The sequence below is a fragment of the Theobroma umbraticum genome, unplaced genomic scaffold (assembly GCF_002168275.2).
Source record: "Theobroma umbraticum cultivar Fairchild unplaced genomic scaffold, ASM216827v3 scaffold_12.1, whole genome shotgun sequence".
NCBI lineage: Eukaryota > Viridiplantae > Streptophyta > Magnoliopsida > Malvales > Malvaceae > Theobroma > Theobroma umbraticum.
Genome location: NW_018397269.1, coordinates 1131164 through 1152009, shown reverse-complemented (window position 1 = coordinate 1152009; position 20846 = coordinate 1131164). Strand labels below are relative to the sequence as shown.

The window sequence follows — 20846 nt, the reverse complement described above, 5'->3', positions numbered from 1 at the left end:
ATTGTTTCATTGTGCACCATTGCAATGGTTTATGTACTGTATGATTACTTATTATGATGACTGTATAACTGTAATATATTATTGCCATTAACAAATCTCCTCCAATATCGGCAACAAAGCTTTAGCTTCTTCATTTCCTAGGTTTCGTATGATTTTGTTTGATTACATATGAGAAAGTCTAGAGGAGAGAAATAAGAAGAAAACAAAGAACAGAGGAATGTGCATCTGGCAAGAAGGCATTCAAGGAAAAGTGGAAAACCATGTCAATATCATCAAGTCAATTTGCTTCAAATCCAGAAGGGGCGGGAACAAGTGAATGAGAACTCGAAACTGAAGCCATTAACTTCTCTGCCACCATACATGAAACCCAAATGGACTACACCACAGAAATTTTATTCTTTTATTTTTGGCCAACTATTTACCTATGTCTATAATTGATTTTACACAACATAATTATCTTTCAATACAATATATTATTCGTTGACAGATTTCGCGCTAAATAAATGCTTAGCCCTCACCGGATTGTCATAAACTTACGCTGAAACTTATAGCTCCCAAGATCATGGCACCAATTCTCTATATAATCGAACCAACTGTAAAAGTCATTCCCGCACCAACCCTCTGCCCAAATTGACAAATGCCCGAAGGCCATATCAAGAAAGTATCCGATTCCCTTATACAGCTGCTGCCTCACCAACAACAAAAAGAAATTCCTATTCATGAGTTACAACAATCCAAGGTCTTGATCACCCTTCGACGCCAGATTGCAGTTTCTGGATCAAATCTCAGCTCCCATGTAGGCCAGTAGTGCAGATCCTGCTTCAATGTTAAAACTCGAGGCTTTCCATTCAAATGGACGGTCCTCACACGAACAAACTCCCCATGTTCCAATTCCTGTTAATATAGAAAGACCACAAAAATATTATTCACGCAAACTGACTAGAGAAGAAATTTAACAAAACAAAAAAATATAGCAATGAAACACAAAAAACAACTAAGTAACCATTCAGTCTGAGTTGATTAACTGTCTTACAGTTTTCTTATAGCTTAAATCTTGCACAATTTGAAATACACAGTACCACGAGTATGAAACAAAGACTATGCTTCTTGCGTCATTGCACACAAACCAAATTAACAATTCCAGTAATGTGTTGGAACACCATTATGCTTAAAACATTAAAACCCAACTCAACTAAGACTGTTGATCAAAGAACAAATAATAATTCAATCACGGCCTAAGTCTATTTAAGCCCAAAATTGCAATATGCAGGTGAGAATAAAGACAACAAACAAGAAAAAGTAAAACTTTAACTAATGTAAAATATGCTTCCTATCAAATGCAAAAATACTCCTAAGCACTCTATCAAACCCAATTGATTTGAAAAAATTTCAATGTTACAGTACCAGCAAAGACATATAAACAATATTGAATACAACTACTTGCAAAATATAATAATGTGTTCCCAAGTTCAAGAGATATAAAAATAGGATAAATGGGTAGGAGGATGAAGAGTAGTGGAGTGGAAGAATTTCCTCTTCACCTTGTGTGGGAAATAGAGGAGATAAGAAGGGTTTACTGCTATTTCAGTAATAATCCAGTTAGACTAAATTAAACATCAGTAGTATTTTGCAAGAGTGACCATAAGAAGAAACCATTAACTGAACCCCTCTTCTTCCAAATCTCCTGATCCAAAAAACTTTAAAAAGTGACATTTCAACAAAGTTTGAAAGTTTTAATCAACCTCAAAGCCGCTATATGAGAACCTCTTCAACAGAGAAGGGTCCAACCTCTACTCCCTCCAATCTAGTCTCCTCTACCCTCCTCCCTCCTCCCTCCCCTCGAGACCCCACCCCTGCCCCCCAAAAAAATTGACATTCAGCAATTAGGGCCAACTAAATCTTAACATTGCTTAAAGGTGCCTACTTAGCAGCTTAAGAACAATACACTGCTATTGCCCTCAAGGCGCTCAACGGTAAGATTTATCCTAGTATATGTGACACCAATGAACCACACCCATACAAATACTGCAAGCAGTTCTTAACTCCTACATGTTCTGTATATAATCTCCAATCTATCATGTAAGAGCTTTGTGCATCTCATACAGTATAAATAAACACAACAAATGCTTGTCTCAACAATAAAAACTCAGGAAACTCAAGTTAAAGTCTTGAGTTAAAATCTTAGATAGTCAGTTTAAACTTATGGAATTAAAGAGGCTATTTGCTGTTGTGTAGTTGAAAACCAAATAGGCTTCGAAATAACCATTAAACATTCAAAATCTAAAACGTGATGAAGCAAAGAAAAAGATTTTAACTTCCAACAGCGCAGCATACAGTCATAGAACTAAACTTTTATGTATGAAGCACAATATACAAAGAGGGAACAAGGAAGCAACTAGGCTTACCTTTGTCACATTAGCAAAAGCATCTAAATCAGGAGTTGCTTTTCCATTAACCTCTACAATCCATTGTAGAGCATATAACCCATATCTATGAACAGGACTACCATGACACCACCTGAGAAAAGAACAAATTGTCACGACAAATACCAACAAATTGAATATTACAAGTATAAACTTCTGTTGATAAGAAATTATCATTCTTAAAATAATTGTAGATGTTTCTCTTTCCACTGTAAAGTCAGTTATTCACAATATAACACACACATGCGCACGCACACACACGTGCACACACGCACACGCACACACATGCGTTAAAGCATTATTTTCCAATACAAAACACCAAAAAGTTCATTGCATTCTTAATGCAATACTCAGCAGTTGAGCTCAAATAACACTTGGAATAGAGTATTATAAAAGCCCCTAAGTACAGCATGGGGTCCCTTAATATCTACTAATTAGCATGTGGAGTTTTATTAAATAATTTCATAAACAAGAGGCAAAATTAGGGTTGACAATAGTTAACTTAATAGCCAAATTAAACAATGTAAAAAGGAAAAAACGATACATTATAAATGTCTTTTCTGTAGGGTTGGAGATTGTGCAAGATCAAGCTTGAATTTAAGAAAATCAGAAATCGAAGTTGGATTTCTCTTTCCAAGAGTAAAAACCATCTTATTGACAGCAAAATTTCCTTAAGGCTGTTAGGGATTCAGGATTAAAATTTGTTAAAAAGCTACAAAAGTTCTGTGATTTACATTTCTTGTATAAACTAATTAAATCGAGTACTTGATATTATTCAAATCATTCAAAGAAGTTATAATGATTAAAATTTGACATAATACCTAAAATGGCTCCTGAGCTATTCAGAAAAATTCAAACAAACCTTTATTCTTTTATTGCTTTCAATTAAGCCGGTGTATTTTTATTTTGAGCCAAGTAAGTCTTTATGACTAATGTTTGACTAACTCATGTTAGTCAAAATGCCATTTGTCATTCTATGTCACATGACGTTGACGTCATATGCTAACATGTCATACTAGCTATAGTATTTCACCCTCCACGTCAGCACTAAGTCAAAACCACGTGAGTATAAAAAGACAAAAGGTATTTTGACTAATAACAATTAGTCAACTGTTAGTCATAAGAGCTTATTTGATCCAAAATAAAAGTACAAGGGCTTAATTGAACACAATAGAAGAATAACAACTTAATTGAATTTTTCTTTTTTGAATAGTTTAGGAGCTTTTTCAAGCATTATGCCATTAAATTATTATGACATTAAGGCTTGAGCATGAAAGGAATTATATGGAGCATCACAAGATCTGCCATTATATTAACTGAAATCCTAACAACACTTAAGTTTAGATAATATGCTTGTATTAATCCATGAAGTTTGACCAACCAAAATTTTATGTGCTCAAGCTATTTAAGTCTAGCTTTTAACAGATCAAGGAAAATGAATTTGGAGTTGTCTGAGTTTAGTTAAGCCATTATCTTTGTAGGGTGCATATGATGTCAGGCAGCAACACCAAGGGCCAATCTCAAGATTTCTTTGTGTACTCTAGGTTGAATTATTGGTTGTTGAATTAGAAACAAGACTAAATAGGCTTTTCAGTCATACAAGGCTCCAGGTTAGAAACAAGACTCAATAGCTTTAAAGTCATATAAAGCTCTAACCATAACTCCACTTAGAGAATTTGCATCCTGAAATTGTTCCTGGATACAATTCTGTTTGATCCAATTATAAACTAGACTCAACCAGCACTCCAAGCATACAAAATTCAGATCATATATCTTTAAGTTTATACAGAAATTTTTTTGTTGCAATACAGAAACTTACATGTTAGGATTTTAGTGGCTTTGTGATACTCCTTGTGAACCCTAATTCTTCCACATTCCAGTTCTTAATTCCATAAAAAATTTAGCCTTGTATCTTTTTTGAATGAGTAGAATAATTTCTAGTTATCCAATTTAATCAGATTATACAAGAGCAAATCAGAACCACATAAATTTTGAAGTTTTCTAACAAATTTTAATCCTAAATCCCTAACAAGCCAATAAAAGTTTTCCTATATATAAGAGAGATTTTACACACATTAAAAAGAGATACAATTACGGCTACTGATCTTCAAACATTCAAAAATTGTAAGGATAGTCCTAATTTTGCAGGGAAGTCCCTTGCTTATAAAATTATTGCAACAAAAGTCCACATTAATTATCAAATACTAAGTAAGGGCTTTTATAATACTTAAACACAAATGATAGTTGGGCTAGGGTATTACACCTAAAATGTCCTTGCACCAAATTTTAATTGGTTTGGGGTTGTAAATATACCTCTCATTTTGTTTCTTTCTAATAATTGAAAGGATGGCCCTATTTCCAAGTACACTTTTTCAAATTCAAATCAGCCATATTTACTGACGTGGGTCTCACCTGTTTACTCACATGATAACCGAAATTTGGGTTGAAGAAACTTAAACATGCGTGGAAATAAGCTCACCCTAATTGAGAATATAATTTAAATATCATAGAATGATCTTTAATATTTAGTTGATATTGGTGCATATATTTCTTTTACAGCAGCTATCTTAAGTGAACTTTTACTTATTAAAGCTCCTTTCAGAAAAGTTTGAAAAATACTAAACTAATTATTTTTCAAATGCAGCTATATTTAAACATCAAAATCCTTCTGTGAATCAGTCAAAAAGAGGTTCCACTAATTCTAAAAGGAATCTGATTGTCACTCCCTTGTACTCAGGCAATAACAGACAGCAATCTTTTAATATATGCCAGATCCTTAAGCAATCAATTCATGAAAACTATGATTTATAACTGCCTTCAAACACACAAGTTAAATTGGGTTGATATTGTGTTTTCTTTATTAGATGCCGAGTGCAGCCACAAGCAATCAAACTTGCAAGCATTTTACTAACTTCAGGTACGTTCATGGGTTTTCTAGTTAAGGAATTCAATTAGTAGTGTAGCAGTGTTCTAATGCCTTTAAATATATGGAGGCTAAAAATGGTTCCACTGCCTTACTGCCACCTTCTACGTTCTCATCATTATTTTCCCACAAAAATGAATATGAAAACATTTTACTCAGAGAAAATCGCTTACCGTGCCACATAAACACCGTGCCCTTCTTCAGGAAGAAATCCAAGAGCACGCACAGCTGGATGAGGATCCTGAACAATACACCCACACCAATTAATCACTCGTGTTGTGCCATTCCCATCCCTAACATCTGTCCCCACAAGAAGATCAATTTCTCGTCCCTGGCATACCATACAATTAAAAACAAAATAAGACAAATCATTTCTACAGTTGCATATTAGCATTAATAAAACTTAGGGTTTAGGTCAAATTAATAATAGGAATAATTACAAAGTGGAAAAAGGCGTAGATAATCTTTCCACCTGAATCAATTTGCTTACCTGCCGAAAAATGGTCATGTTAAGGTTCCCTCCGTTGTCACCATTGTCCAATGCTTGACAAACATTTTCTATGTCCCGAAAGCAAGTAACTGGCTCTTTATTTATTGATAAAACCATGTCACCTTGTTCTAATAAACTTTCAGCTTTTGATCCCGCCAAACAACCTTTTACACGTAAAACTTGACGTCGCACTGGGTCTTTCTTGACTAGAGCCTACAGAAAAGAACAATTAATGTGATAATTTGATGAGATAACATGAAGCTGACAAAAGGACTTAAAGAGAGGGTAAAAGACATTCTCCCAGCATCTCTGTTAACATATTGCCAAGATCTTGATTCAAAAATTTGCTACAAAAATAGATAAAATAAAGAAACAAAACATACTTGGATCCAGTCATCACTTAATCCAAAGCTTCTGGCCTTTGAAAGCAATGTAGGATAAAGTTCAACCTCTAAGATCCTAACAAGTGGCATTGGCCTTTTGACACCGTTTATGAGAAGAGGCGGTCCATTAGCACCAGATATGATCTTGTCAAGAACTTGGCTTACTGCATAAACTGGGACACCTCTGACAAATTGATGATCCTCTGATGTATTGCAACCAAATTTCAGCTGAAATCAATGATGGGAAGCATCAGATTATATGGCCATAATGGAGTTTATCCAAAAAGGTTAATAAATAGAGGAAACCTTAGTTTTTTTTTTCTTTTTATATTTTTTGGTCAGAGTGGAAACCTGTGTCGAAAAGCTTCCCCAAACTGCTTGAACCCTTCCATGCTCATCTGTTAGCACACCTGAAAATGTACTACCAAAATCTGCAAAAGCGTACAAGATCCATTTCAAACATTTTGAAATCAACATGTGGGTAAATTTAGAATCCACCTTCAAGTAATGGCAACAAACATACCAGTATCAAGCTCAATAACTTCCATATTTGTTGCTCTGTACCGTGGACAGTCAGCAGAGCCAATGTTCAGAGCAGCACATGGATTGGTCACAACTGATTTCCTTGATGTCGCTTGTAAGCTTCTACTTAAACCCACAAGATAGACTGAATCCCCACGACGTAATGCAGGCTCTGTCTCAAACAGAACAAAATGTCAATCCTTGTCAAAAGCAGTCTTCTGGTGTTTTAATTAACAGAAAAAACACACTAAGGAAATCAACATTAACTTTCCATCCCTGGCTCCTCTTTCACTGCAGAACTGAGAACAGACTTCCTTTTACCAAAATGGACTTCTAAGAACATAAGAATAAAATCCTTTTATCCTTTTGTCAAATCAATTTCCCAACTAAATTTTCTAGACAAGATGATGTATATAGTATAATAACAACAAAAAAGTGTAAAACCGGTTGCATGTAAGAATACATCTAATGACCAAACTGTAGAGTAATTGCAAAAGTAAAACCTACCAGGAAGCAGTTCCGCAGCATGAACCACAGAAGCACCAACAGGCCCTAGAGCCGAGGGATCATATGCGACTATAGCATAATTGTGAACAGGGTGAAGAAAAACAACCTGCAGTTGAAAAATGAGAACTCAACAAAATATGCTATGCTTTTTCAATGCTGTTTCACCAAAATAACATACCTCTCCAGGAATTTCAATTGGATAAGCAGCAAAGGACAGCATCACATCAGATGCAGAAATTGCAACTGTATTCTTGTCAACAGCAACCAAACCCATACTACGAGAATGATATATAATGACACCAGTCCCAAAAAAATGTTGTGAATGAACACCATCAAGCATGCATGATGGTGGCACATGAACCTGCAAGCATGAAAATCAACTTATTAGATTGTTCAATTGAGAAAAACAAGAGACAATAAATTGCCAATAATAACAATCTCAACAACAGTCATGAAAGCAACATGAACTCATACGGTATAATGATCATAGAAGAACGGCTAAAGACATAAAGAGAATGGAAACATCATCATCTACCATCAAAGTTATGTTGTGACAAAAAATTTAACAGAAGGCTATAACAAAAGGAAAGGAAAAGGCTGAACTGTATAGTTCACAAGAAAAGAACTTTGCAATCAACAGAAATTTGTTACCTCAAACATTACAAGGGTAGGCTCTATTACTCGTTCAGCAATTGAAGCATTAGCTGCTGTAGCTGTTGCACCTTGATAGTCCCTTAAAACAGCATTTTCCACGGCAGTTGTGTCCTCCAACTTAACTTCACCAGTTTCATTTAAGGAACAGTCAGCTACAACAACATCAGAAGACAAATCCTCTCCTACTCGTCTTTTTTTTGATCCAATACCTGTTTCATCCCTAGATCGCAATTCTGCAGAAGCATGCTCACAACTGGTTTCCATACTAGTAACACCATCAGTTAACTCTTGGTGATTATCTTGATGTATGTGTTCCATATGAGTTGCCTCACCATTAACACCAGATGACGGCAGCATGTACTGAAAGGCTGGCTTGGCTGTCCATAAACCTGAGCTGTCATCACGAGTGTATATCCGTGGAGGTGCATACCATTCATGGCGATCAACCGTGACCAATACAGACTGCAACCATCAACAGAATCACAGAGATCACAAATGGCACAGATAATCTCAATTGAAGCAAAACCAGAACGTGCGTGCAGAGCAAACAAATTGGACACAGAGAACGCTGGCAACCAGATGGAGGGAAGAGAGCATGCAAAGAAGGAATAGAAGGAATAACATGGAAGCATATCAGAGAAATGATGAATTGTAAGTTCCACCATACACTTGAAAAGATAGGAAAAAATCAATTCCTAAAACTAATAAAAACAATTTCATAATAAATAACTGAAACTACTATCCTCACAACATTTTCAGTTCTAAATACTTAAAATTTAACCATTCAAACCAACCTGCAATAGTAGTGAGTTTTTCAGAACTTAATATCAGAGTAGCTCAAATTCTTACATTATTTGAATAGGTAGAATTGAAAGTGAATTGAGGTTTGCCCAGATCCAATGATCCAGATCAAAACCCTACCATGAGCCTTCCTTTTAAAATTCTAAACAGCAATTGATGTTGGAGCACCTAGGTTTCAAGTCATAGAAATTTAGAATCATTCAGTGTAGTCAAGGAATACACCCAGGTGCACCTAGGGGCTAAGGAGCAACAATCTAGTAAAAGTGTCTTCTAACCCCCCAGAAGAGGCACCTTCACAAAAGAGGCATGCCTCAGTTAAGTTCCCTTTAGTCTTCTTCAATACTTTTTTTCTTATGCATAACATTTTCAATTGACAGAAAAGGAGAATGCATGTGTGCTATCGAGAACAAGAAAAAGTGGTATTGCCCATTATAACTACTTGTTGGAGATAAAAGATACTTAGAGCCAGAATCTAATGGTGACTTTTTGTAAAACCCTAACACATTAGACAAGGAATTCAGTCAAATTATCAAAGAGTATATAATTTTATGTTTGTTGGGTATAACAATAGATAACAAGTTTTTTTTCTTTTTGGTAAATATTTATGAATCTTTTTATAATTAGCCCCTTGCTTTACTAAATTAAGCAACTTTTTGTACTTGATGCTCAAGCAATAGCACACCTTGCATCTTTGATCAAACTAGGATCATAAGACCAGTCAAAAGCCTAAAAATCATACCTCTAATGTTTGCATAACCAAATCCTAAAACACCCTTTCTCCAGGCTCTTTCTAACCGACAAATGAAATTTAAGGAAAAATAATAGAGGATGATAGCTATTTTAACAATCCACACACAAGTAACTAAAAATCATGGTTGCTCTGATGAAAATGAAAGAACTAAAATCATAAAACATATTGAAGGTTTGTTTCTTTTATGAGTCAGTTTGAACCTAAATTTACCACCATCCAAGCCCATCACATTAATACTCAGGTCAACGCCTAAGGAGTCAAATTTATGCAGACTTTGTTTCCTTTTATCAATCATGTTAGGAAAACATTTGATCATGCCTGCCATCAACATAAATGAGTCAAACTTACCTCTGTTCAGATTTGGCTCATTTACTCAAAAAGCTCTAAATCTTCATTCAAACTTGATTAACGTAATAAACAAATACAAATAAATTCATTTTAAGCTGTTCAACTAGTAAACTGGTTTGTTTTTACCCCTAATTTCTATCAACAATAGAAGTAAAATACGGGAAATACTTCTCAGAGACCTTTAGGAACCAACCCAATTCCAAAGCAGACTCCACTAAAGGTTACCAGCTGGTCTTTTCCTTTAATTTACATGCTTCTTGTTTTCCTTGAACAGAGAAAGAAGACCCTGCACTTTTGCACAGTATTTTTGAACAGAAACATCCCATGCAAATGTTGGGTCAAGATGAGTATCCTACAACAAGGTGATAAGCCCATGTAAACACGAGGCTTACCAAAGCTCAAAGCTCCATAACAAGCCCAGTGATACTGGGACAAAAAACCATGTACAGTACAGCCTAATACCAGGCAAGGTCAGAACTCTTTACTACATTGATGGTGCCTCCTTCAACCTCAATTCATCATATACTCCATCAATGTTAGAAATATTTATGGCATAAAGGTAAAACTCACCCATTCAATTTTCCAGGAAATGCAAAATTCATCAAAAGCTTATATGCACAATGTTCAACAACTGCAGTTTGCAGAAACATAAGCATCAGGTGAAACTGCATAGTCCACGATAAAATACCTTTCTTCGATGACGATCCATGTAGCTTATATATTCTAAAGGCACCCGAGCACCCCGAGACAGCTTAGATAGAACAGAAATTAGATCCTCAAGTTTTGATATCACCTGACCAGCAAACTTCTTAATGATGGCATGTCGAGGAACTCCAGCTCTAAATAGCATATATCTGCAACAGATGAAAATCAAACCATTAACCAACTGAAGAAAGCCCAAAGCAATAAAGAGCAACCTCATTATTGATACAGATTAGAGTAAATCTAATTGAGTCATGAGCAAATCCAGTATTTCCCACTTTGGTGTAAGGATAAGCAATTAAAGATGCTTGCTAAGAAACACTATATATTGTTGAAAATAACATTAAGCATAAATTAGTCTTTCAACCTCCAAAAGTGATGAAGCTATCCTTGATGCCATGCGTAGGGAGGAAAAAGAGTTCATTAAATGATAAAAGGTAACTCAGAACTTATATCATGGATTATGACCAAACACCAAACCTTACTTATTAGATAAATGAGCATAAAGAATTTAGGCACACAAACATATGCATACATTAAGTATATTTTTTTTTTCTTTTGAAGACACATTTTGAATAAATAGATATGACAATTTTCATAAATTGATTCAGGTAGACTAACCCAGGTTCTGAGACATATACAAGACCACACTGGAAACGGAAATTTCTTGCCTGTTTCAAGTAACAACAAAATAAGTCGAATTATCTGTCAGCAACAACAGTACCATCCTCACACAGAATAAGGGTAAAAGCAAATAAATAATCCTATTCAGGGAACAATGTATGGAAAATCAGAGTGAGAAGGGGCAGGGGGCAGGGGGCAGACGCGTTCCAAGTGTTAAGCAGAAACTGCATCCTACCTGCTGGTAAGACAGGGGGTGTATTACTGCACCACTTACTTCTAAGAAGTGAGCAGGAGTTATTGAGTGTAAATCCTGAACCTGAAGCAGAAAAAGGGAAACACATTAGCTTTTGCATTCATTCTCAACATAAAGTAAGATGACAAACTACAAGAACAAGCCTCTGGAAATTCAGTCAGTAGCTACTTCTCCAAAGAAGTTCTGCAGCACATTATACTAACTTATTTGAAGACATCATTGTCATTAGTATCATGCAAACAAACTGAGATTGAATCCCACAATGATTAGTATCAGTGTCAACAATCTAAGAGAAGGTGCCCCTGATATCTGTTCTGGTGCATCAGGTGGGATGGAAATGCAGGGAAGAATTTTACCAACTAATGTCCAAAAAAAAATTTTCAAGAAATTTGACAGTTTGAATAACATATATGTACCAAAATAATATTTAGGATGCATAATCCAAAGCAATCATAAAAACATACGCAATGGCTTTAAACCAGGTAATACTAAATTCTGAACCATTGTCCAAAAAATGCGTTAATTTCCTCCCAATATACTCAGTACAAAAAGGGCATAAAAATTACAGAATCTAGGCACATGGTGCAATCAAAGTGCCAAATCCTTTCCTCAAGAAGCAATAGACCGTGTAAGAACCATATTTTAAACAATGAGAGCGACTTAGAGAACAGTTAATCTACCATAACATCCGTTTGTTTAGAGTTAGCAAACAGCAAATTGTGTCAACAAGTTCAACACCACAATTGGCATATGCATCAGAAACCAAAAAAAGAAATTGACAGTCAGATTCACTAAATGATAAGAAGTTTATCATTTACTAGAACATTTAATTCACTGGTTAGTAAAATACCATATCCACGTTTTGCTACTTCAATGAGCATTTAATTTGAAATTTCATATTAAGTTTAACCAGTGGACCTCCAATTTATTATTATCTACTTCAGGTTCAGTGGGAACTAGGCTAGCCAATTATAAAGATAAAAAATAACTCAATTATCAAAACATACATCAACATGCAGATCACTGATAAAAATTGTTCTTCCTGAGACCAAGATAATTAGTAATCGTGCATGGGCCACACTGCCACAGTTACAAATAAACCCTTCATAGTAACCACCAGGATCAAAGTCAAAATTAATCACAAACAATATAAGATGAGATCTAACATGATGAGCTATATAGAGATAAATGAGAAGGAATAAGCCTTACCGGTAATTGCACACTCAACGGTGTGCCACCTCTTTCAATTTGTAACTCTATCTTCTGCTCAACACTGCCATCAAGTAAAGTTTCCAATTTCAGAAATTGAGTAATTACCTGCAATAGGTTTTCAATAATATATTAAAGGCAAAAAACATAAGTAGTGTCTTGGAATTTCAAATTGCAATAATTAAGCAAATTCTATTAGGAGAAATGAATAGCTGCTGCAGTCAGTTTATTTTGCAAAAAAATAAAAAGAAAAAAAAAGTCTTTCATCTATGGTCATAGTAGAAATTCCTACTCGGACAAGTATTAAAAAATGGTTTGTAGGCACCCACAAATAAACGTCCACCAAAAATTCATTGAAAGCACCTAAAGCACAATAGTTATCACTTATTGAAGCCAGGGAGGATATCTTCCAGAGTTCCTTATAAACCATACACGTTAACAATAAGTTCTCATCAAACAAGGGGAGGTGAGTCATTAGGAGGATACTTTATCACAAAAATTAGGAAGATGCCCTAAAATTCATTCATGACTATTCATGAAGAATTTCATACTTAAATTTAAACATAATGTCAACAACCAATATCAAAATTTTGCCAAGCAGAGAGAAAGCTGAGCTTCCTTTAAAACTTCAATCATATAGGAGTACGACAAAAGAGCAAATCCATAAATTACAATACAGAATCAAAACTTGTTTCTTCATGACTGTCTGCGTAAATTTACCTCCCCATTCACCCGAACAAGCACATCACCTGGCTCCAAGTGGTTATGAGCAGGGCCACCTGGCACCTAAAAGTAGATTCAGATTCACAGGATAATGAAATAAACTAAAAAAATGGGGAAAAGTGCAATTTGAAACACAATTTGGATAAAGAAAACTGAATTTTACTCACCACAGAGTCAACAACAAGCATTCCAGTTTCACCTTGTGCAGATGCACGCCGAGCCATCTAAATTTGGAAAAAGAATATAAAAAGAGGAATCACTTTTCTATAATGAGCCATGGGAAAGCTAGAAAAAAATAATGACAACAAAGAAACAGGAACCTGCTCTGTTTCACTTTGAAGACCAAGCCGACGTATCTCGTCAAACCCCTTATGAAGAAATGTAGCCTATATAAAATATAAATCCTACATTAGAATCATCTAAAAGCAAATTCTCAAACATTAACAGAAATGCCAAAGGGCATAAAAACATAAAGAAAACAATCTACATGGTGCAGCCATTGATAAACTATGCTGTGTATGATGGTGATGACCAGCAATAGCACATAAGTTGTAGTGCTTGAGTGGTTATGGCCCCATCAAGGATGTCTTATTAAGCCTCAGTTAAAGGAAGATCAGAAATTTTATGTTAGGATTTATGAATAGTAAGCTATATAGAGTTGATTTGCAATTTCCTAGAGAACTTTCAGATTATGGATTATCAATATATTTAATCATTGGAATTGGATGTTCACTCCACTCTTCCTCACTATGTCTCTCATTCTTCCTCTGTCTTCACCTCTTATTCCCTCTGAGCCTCAATTCTCTCTCTTTTCCGACTGTTTCTCTCTCCTCTCTTTTCCTCCCCTTACCGCCTATATCTCATTCTTTCGTCCTGCCCATGCCACATCAAAAGGAGGGATCAGGTTCTATCTGTAAGTTAATATTCTCAGGGTTTGCTAACAGAAGGAGAGGTGCAAGCATACCAACGCATTTTATTTTTTAGGGCTTTCCACAAAAATCCAAAAAACCAAGATCCAGCAGGACATCATAGCATCTTAATTCTAATAACATACCAGAAAAAAAAATTAAAACAGGTTGCTCTATTTTTCAGTTTCATATGATTGCTTGAACATCTAGACATGAACATCACCATATTTTCCAATCACCTAATCCAATACTGAACCTTATGTATTTTACAAAACAAAGGGGAAAAAACAGAACTAAAGCTCTACAAGGATAACATCAACAACAAACCTGAAGCGTACCACGAGGTATAGAAACTGCTTCCCACTTACTCATGTACGAGTCTCCTCCTTTCTGGAGAAATTTTAATGCCCTTACTACCTGAAAATCAAATAACTAATGTTTCAATGTCTGATTTTTCATAGAAATCTGACAACTAAAAATGAAGGTTCTGTTAGTTCAGAAATCAAGGGCAAAGCCCATTTTCAGTGCAAATAAAAACTATGGACATTAAATCAAAAAGGAGTTGGAGTTCTAAAAAGATTCCATAGGCCAATTTTTAGAGGCCAATTTTTAGAAGCATGCGTGTGTAAGTTAAAAGTACTTTGGATGGTAGAATACTAGAAAATATTAAAAGTTGAATAATATATCCAATAAGGTAAAATAAACTTGTTCTGCAGAATCCTGACCCAATAATACAAGTGCCAAATACAGGTGGAGGAACATGGCAAATCAACAAATAACGTACACAACAACAATCCATGAGCAGATCAATATGTTTTAGAAGGCTTCAGAAGTTCTCACCTAGTCAATAATTAACTGGCTGGACTAACTTTGAGAATCCTATTCTTGCAATCCAGAAACATTCTCTATTTTAAAAACATTTGTATCAAGAAAAAGCAATGTAACTTATGCACCAACTAAGCACATAACTATAAGCTATAAGGTTCAAAATTCAACCCATAGAGGTATAACCAGACTGGGACTGACTTTTCTAAGCTCCAGATCTGTTGAGGATAATCCTAAGCAAAAGCAAGCCCCAGTAATACTTACAAGACATTCAACCAAAAAAAATAAATAATAAATAATACAAATTTTACCAAGGATTAAGCCTTTCCAGGAGCAACCTGACAAAAGGTTTCAAGTGCATAGATTTGGGTCTTTGAGTTACACACTCCTTTTTTTACAATTTCTAAGGGAATCATACAAAGCTTGAGTTAGATGAAGCATTAAATATTGTAGCCCAAATCTCAAAACTCGGCTTACACAATCTTCAGTCCTCAAGAGAAAAATGAAGCGGAATCTCAGATAATACCAGAAGCATGGTATAATGGGTCAACCAGTTAAAGTACTACTCACACGTTCTAGAGGTAGAAAAAAGGCCGATGCACTGGATGACTTGCTACCAGCATTCAAGGCCACTGCCCTGCCTTGCCAATCAATCACTGGGGAACCACTTGAACCACCTTTAGTCCCGGATGCTGCCTGAAAGTTAAGCACAAGTGTAAATGATACAATCAAGCACAGACAAGCATACATGTAAAACTCAGATAGTGGCAGAACCAAGAAAGTTGTCTCTTTGGCAAAAACAAGTCCAACAAAACTATCAAAAATGATAATGTCATTGAACATCATAACATGCCACACCAATTGAAAACATTATAAGTAATACTTTCATAATGCTGCAGATCCATCATAATGCTATTCAGGTTTAAAGCATTTAATACCATCCACAATTTTTCACTTATTCTGAACCTTGTTAAAAATCATATCCACATGATTGCAGTATATCATCCCAAAGATCACTGTTTACTTTAAACTTACTTATACAAAGAATCTATAGAGCTTTCCAATGACTTATCATGAACTTCTTCCAGAGATGAATACAATTACACAGTCCCTCTTCTCCAATTTGATTCTTTACTTTTCGTTTTTAGGAAGCTCGAAATTATGTCCTCCCCCCCCCCCCTCTCTCTGTTTGGTACAGATCTTTCTTGTTCAAACACAAACTGCTGCTTTTTTATATTCCATATTACATTTTTTTCTTTTCGGCATTAAAAACCATTAAACATTGGTATTAAAAAAGAATTGGCATTTTTTAAGAAATTTAAAGTAGGAACCTCTTTCCTCAAATGGTGTGCAAGTCAAAAATGGCCATTCAATATGGAAATGTGGGTGTATATATTTTACTAAACATGTGTTGCATGAGATATATTTTCATACACTCCAGGATTAAACCATGTTTTTGGTTATATTCAAGAACATCAGACGAAATAAATTACAAATTAAACCAGAAGAGGTTAATCAACCCCCCCAAAAGTTGGGGGAAAAGAACAAAAAAGTACTATGGGTGGTATAAAGAATAAGCTACATACTTGCATGTAGAAAGTGTTGAAATCGTTATAGCCATCCCTGCAACAAATAAGCATGTCAACAACCATGACAGATATTTCTAGAAATCATAGCTAGAAAGCATAGATCAATTACTGACCAGAAGTCATGACTAAAACCGAAGAAACTGAACTCAAGCATTTTTCACCATATAATACCAGCAAAGGTAAAGGTAAGGTCTAATCAATTTTAAAGTTATGCCGACTAGACAAAAGTGAAACCTCATGATGATCACCTAGAACAGAAAGTAGTGCATGCAGTGCACATGTAACTCCTATATGGTACACACCACCAGGTATAAAGCATTAGCATGATGTTTGCAGAAGTCAAAGTAGAGGGGAACTATGCCTTGATTTGGTAGAAGATGCCAAATGAAGATATGAACGAAATCAAGCATAAAATCAATCTCAGTCAGATTCAATGACAACTGTATTTGAAACATTGCATCATACAGATGGTAATACAAACAGTAACTCAAAGGCAAAATTCAATCAAGGCAGAGTCGCCATGATAAAGTTTGCAACCACAAAATTCAGTAATACTGATGAAAATAAGTCAAACTATTACAATGAAATCAAGAGTATGAGACACAATGCCAAAATCAATAATGGCACAAGAAAAACCAGTTTACTGGGACAAAAGCATGAGATCATCAAAGATTGCTAATGTTTGTTAAATTAATATTGATAGTATAACATTCTTAAAATAGATGATTCAAAAGAAAAAAAGTAATAAAACTACCACATACTTTTTATAGTGAGGAGCATCTCTATCCAAACGAGCAAGAGTACCAGCCAATATGGAAACCTACAAATTTTGATTCAAATCAGCAGAATAACCATTAGGTACCTCGTTTTCATGTTCTCAAATAGTCTGACATAGTGAGACATCACTCATGAAAAATAACTGGTATCTAATCAGAAAAACCATGAATTTCTCCAAACCGATGTAAAAGGACTCCTTCATTAAATTTCTTTTCTTTTCTTTTCTTTTTTTATGGCAATCCCTTCATTAATTGGAAGTCAACATACAACTAAACATAATGTTAATAAATAGAAGTAAGAAATGAAGAGAAGTAAAACAAAGACTACTACTGTGATTCGAATTCTATTACCTTCTCTCCACTATCATTACCAACAACCCTGATTTCTAATCCAACACAAGCAGCCTCTGGGGCAAGCAGAATCTCCTCATAGTCTAAAAACTGAATGGCATCAGGATTGTAACGAAAGAAGCCAAAATCATGAACCTGAAAAGAATAACATGATGTTAGTCAGTTAATGCCATATGTACATAGAAGAACCCACAATATAATAGCTGCTGTCACAAGAGCAAGAAGAAAAATCAACTTGAATGCAAAGGATATCATGTGGCAGATGATCTAACACAACCTAACCAGGTAGTCTCAAGCAGTGTGAGCCCACAAATCAGTCTTCCTAGGAGAACAACCAAAACCAAGCACATTGCCAATGGTATATTTCAAAAGTCATGGCCGAATCCTAGTGCGGAATAATGAACTAAATTACACTCAGAATAACGTAAATCACAAAGCATAAATAGAGTAAAATGAAGAAGAGTTCACTCACGGGATCTCTATATATAGGATGTACAGTAATTTCTTCTCGATTGACAAACATTGCTTCGGCAACAACAGGTCCTACAAGCAGAGAAGACAGTAATTAATTCACAAATGAATGTTCCGAAATTTTATGAGGCTCAAACAACAAAAATAAACAACACTCTCTTTTCCTTGCTTTATCCTAGTACTATTTGTTTTCTGCTTCTTCAAAAGTAAAAGCAACAGTAAAAAAGAAACAAAAAAGAAAGAACAAAGTCAGATCAATTAAAAATGAGCATATAGGTAATGCAAGCAGATTCAAGCATAACTGATCCATATAATAGTAAAATCATCTATTTTATTACTCAAAACAGTTAAATTTTTAATTTTAATCAATTTTTATAACTATATTTCGAGAAAGAAAAAGTAAGTAGCAAATAAGCAAAACCAAACAAAAACAATAATTCAAAGATCATACTAATAAATTCTTCATGAAGTCAACCTGGTTTGACTACATGCCGATTAGTGAGAATGATTCCTCTTCGCTTATCAACAACAAAGCCAGTAGCATAACTAGCACCGGCAGGCTCCGTATCAAAAGCACGGCAAGCTGTGGTACGGAGGACGACGACGGCCGGAACAACTTTATTAAGAGCCTTCCGCCAATCCTCGGCAGTTGCGACGTTTTCTCTGAACGGAGGGTCGATCTCCATACAAAGCTCCTCTTTGATCGTCGATTCTAATCCCATCGCTGTCTCCGATCCTAACCTCTCCAACGGATCCCCCATTCAAGTTAGGGTTTCGAAATTCAGAGGAAAATGAAAGTTTCTTTTTCGGGGCTTTTTTTTTTTTGTAGTCTCTGTTAGTCCAAATTATTGGAGGAATGAAAGCTGATTTTATTTTGGCGTTTCCTTTTTCGTCTTTAATTGGTTAGTTCGTGGAATGCTAGCTTTTGGCTTTTTTTTTTTTTTCTTTGGGTTGGTGTGCAATGTGTTTGCTACTCGCCATTGGGTAAATATAAAGCACGTGAGACAAAATTGTTTTCAAAAAAAGATGCCAAAGTGGTCCAATATCTACGTTGGACGTTGGACGTTGGACGTTGGAGTTTGGACCTTTCTTTCCGGCTTTTCTTGGTTCAGTATACTTTTATTTTTCCTTTTTTTTTTTTTTACATGTCCTAATTTAATAAATTATTGAAATCTACTTATAAGTTTTACGACGTGATACGTGAGTTGGTAAAAAAATCCCAATTAACATTTGATATTTTCAATCTTTTCTATTTAGAATCTAAGGTCTTACTTTGATTATTTTAGAATCTTTGAACAACAATATCTAATGGTTGTCAAAGAATCTTTTTAATTTTTTCAAAAATTAAGTGATCATGATGTATTATTAGATATTAATCTTAATTCATATAGTTGAATTAGTTAATTTAAAATTGAATATGATTCATTTAAATTAATTAACTAATAAAATTATAATTTAAATCTATTGTCAATATGTTAGGAACCTAATGAATCACATACAAAAGTTGTAGTTTGGATTAAATTGAAAGTGAGATAACTTGAGTTAAACTTAAATCAAATTCTAAGTTTTAACTACGAAGAACCTAATTAAGAGAGTTAATTAGGTATTAGTTAAATATTATAATTTTTATAATATTAAAAACTTATTTTATAAATTTTAATAAGTATAATAATAAAATTAAAAGTAAAATACCTTCACTCTCTTAAGTTTTGATTGAAATTATGTTGAAGCTTATTATTTTTGAAAATAGACACTCCATTTCAAAAAAATAATTTTTGCTCGACACGTAAGTCTAGTCGTTAGTCAACCGTTAATATTTTCATTAGGTTGATGATGTGGCAAGGGTAAAAAGATAATTTCATTCATTAGGTTGATGATGTGGCAAAGGTAAAAAGATAATTTCACTTTTGATTGATTTTTAAAATTACTAGTAATAATTTTATTAAGTTTTATTCAGTTCTTATTAGTTAAAAAAATCTCCCTATTTGGGGAACATTGGAGCTCCCTTGGGGCAGACCTAGCAATTTTGGACACTACACAAGAAGGCTCAGGGTTAAACAAGTTTGATTTTAGTTTTAATGTGTTTCATGTTTAATCGTGTCTGACATATTTAAAATATGAGAATTTTCTTGTCTTAACATGTCAGACATGAGTAACACGTTTAAACATGTTTAAACATGTTTAATTAACTGCGTTAATCGTATTATCTTGTTTAAATGTGTATATGTGACATGCTTATCAACTTGTTAAAAATTAATAGTCAAAGACTATTTTAACTTTACTTAAATAATTTTAAATAATTATTTTAATAAATTTTTAAAATTTTATAAAAATAATAATGTAATTATGCCATACCTAAACCCTAATTTTGAACTTTTGTTTTGTTATATTTGATGTTATTATTATTTTATTTAGTTAAAATTATTTTTTTAATTATTGATTTTAAATTTAAATCATAAAATTAGATTTAATTGTAAATATGTTTATTTAATCTTGCTAATCGTGTTATTAATCATGTCTTGTCGTATATTGACATGTTTAACAAACATGTTAATTGTGTCATATCATATTACACAGGTATTAAATGTATTTGTGTATATGTTTTAGATTTAA

At 34.3% G+C, this 20846-nt stretch overlaps 1 protein-coding gene across 3 annotated transcripts; it reads right to left on the bottom strand.

The window, feature by feature from the left end:
* Nucleotides 1-239: 239 nt before the first annotated feature.
* DEG7 (DegP protease 7) lies at nucleotides 240-19184 on the bottom strand. 3 transcript variants are annotated; one of them, XM_021440719.1, is made up of 25 exons: nucleotides 18709-19184; nucleotides 18235-18305; nucleotides 17763-17897; nucleotides 17397-17455; nucleotides 16633-16669; nucleotides 15617-15742; nucleotides 14549-14638; nucleotides 13634-13699; nucleotides 13481-13537; nucleotides 13311-13376; nucleotides 12591-12698; nucleotides 11364-11444; nucleotides 11126-11175; nucleotides 10491-10656; nucleotides 8112-8364; nucleotides 7900-8024; nucleotides 7427-7609; nucleotides 7249-7354; nucleotides 6743-6913; nucleotides 6571-6650; nucleotides 6220-6447; nucleotides 5837-6049; nucleotides 5520-5677; nucleotides 2406-2517; nucleotides 240-894 (listed from the first exon to the last, which is right to left on the bottom strand). In XM_021440719.1, the coding sequence occupies exons 1-25, from the start codon at nucleotides 18992-18994 to the stop codon at nucleotides 718-720; spliced, it is 3204 nt and encodes a 1067-aa protein (XP_021296394.1). In that variant the 5' UTR covers nucleotides 18995-19184; the 3' UTR covers nucleotides 240-717. The 3 variants fall into 3 exon arrangements, with proteins under 3 accessions (XP_021296394.1, XP_021296393.1, XP_021296395.1); XM_021440718.1 differs by having other exon boundaries at nucleotides 7900-8364; XM_021440720.2 differs by lacking the exon at nucleotides 18709-19184 and adding an exon at nucleotides 18040-18147 and having other exon boundaries at nucleotides 7900-8364; nucleotides 18235-18295.
* Between the last annotated feature and the right edge of the window lie 1662 nt (nucleotides 19185-20846).

Bases quoted from the DNA above. Each gene is read 5' to 3' on its own strand.
- DEG7 (XM_021440718.1), bottom strand. From the start codon at position 18,994: ATGGGGGATCCGTTGGAGAGGTTAGGATCGGAGACAGCGATGGGATTA. The intron at 11,445-12,590 runs GTAAGGCTTATT...TTTCTGCTTCAG, and splicing joins CGTTGAGTGTGCAATTACCG to GTTCAGGATTTACACTCAAT. The intron at 10,657-11,125 runs GTTAGTCTACCT...CATCTGTTGCAG, and splicing joins GTATATGTCTCAGAACCTGG to ATATATGCTATTTAGAGCTG.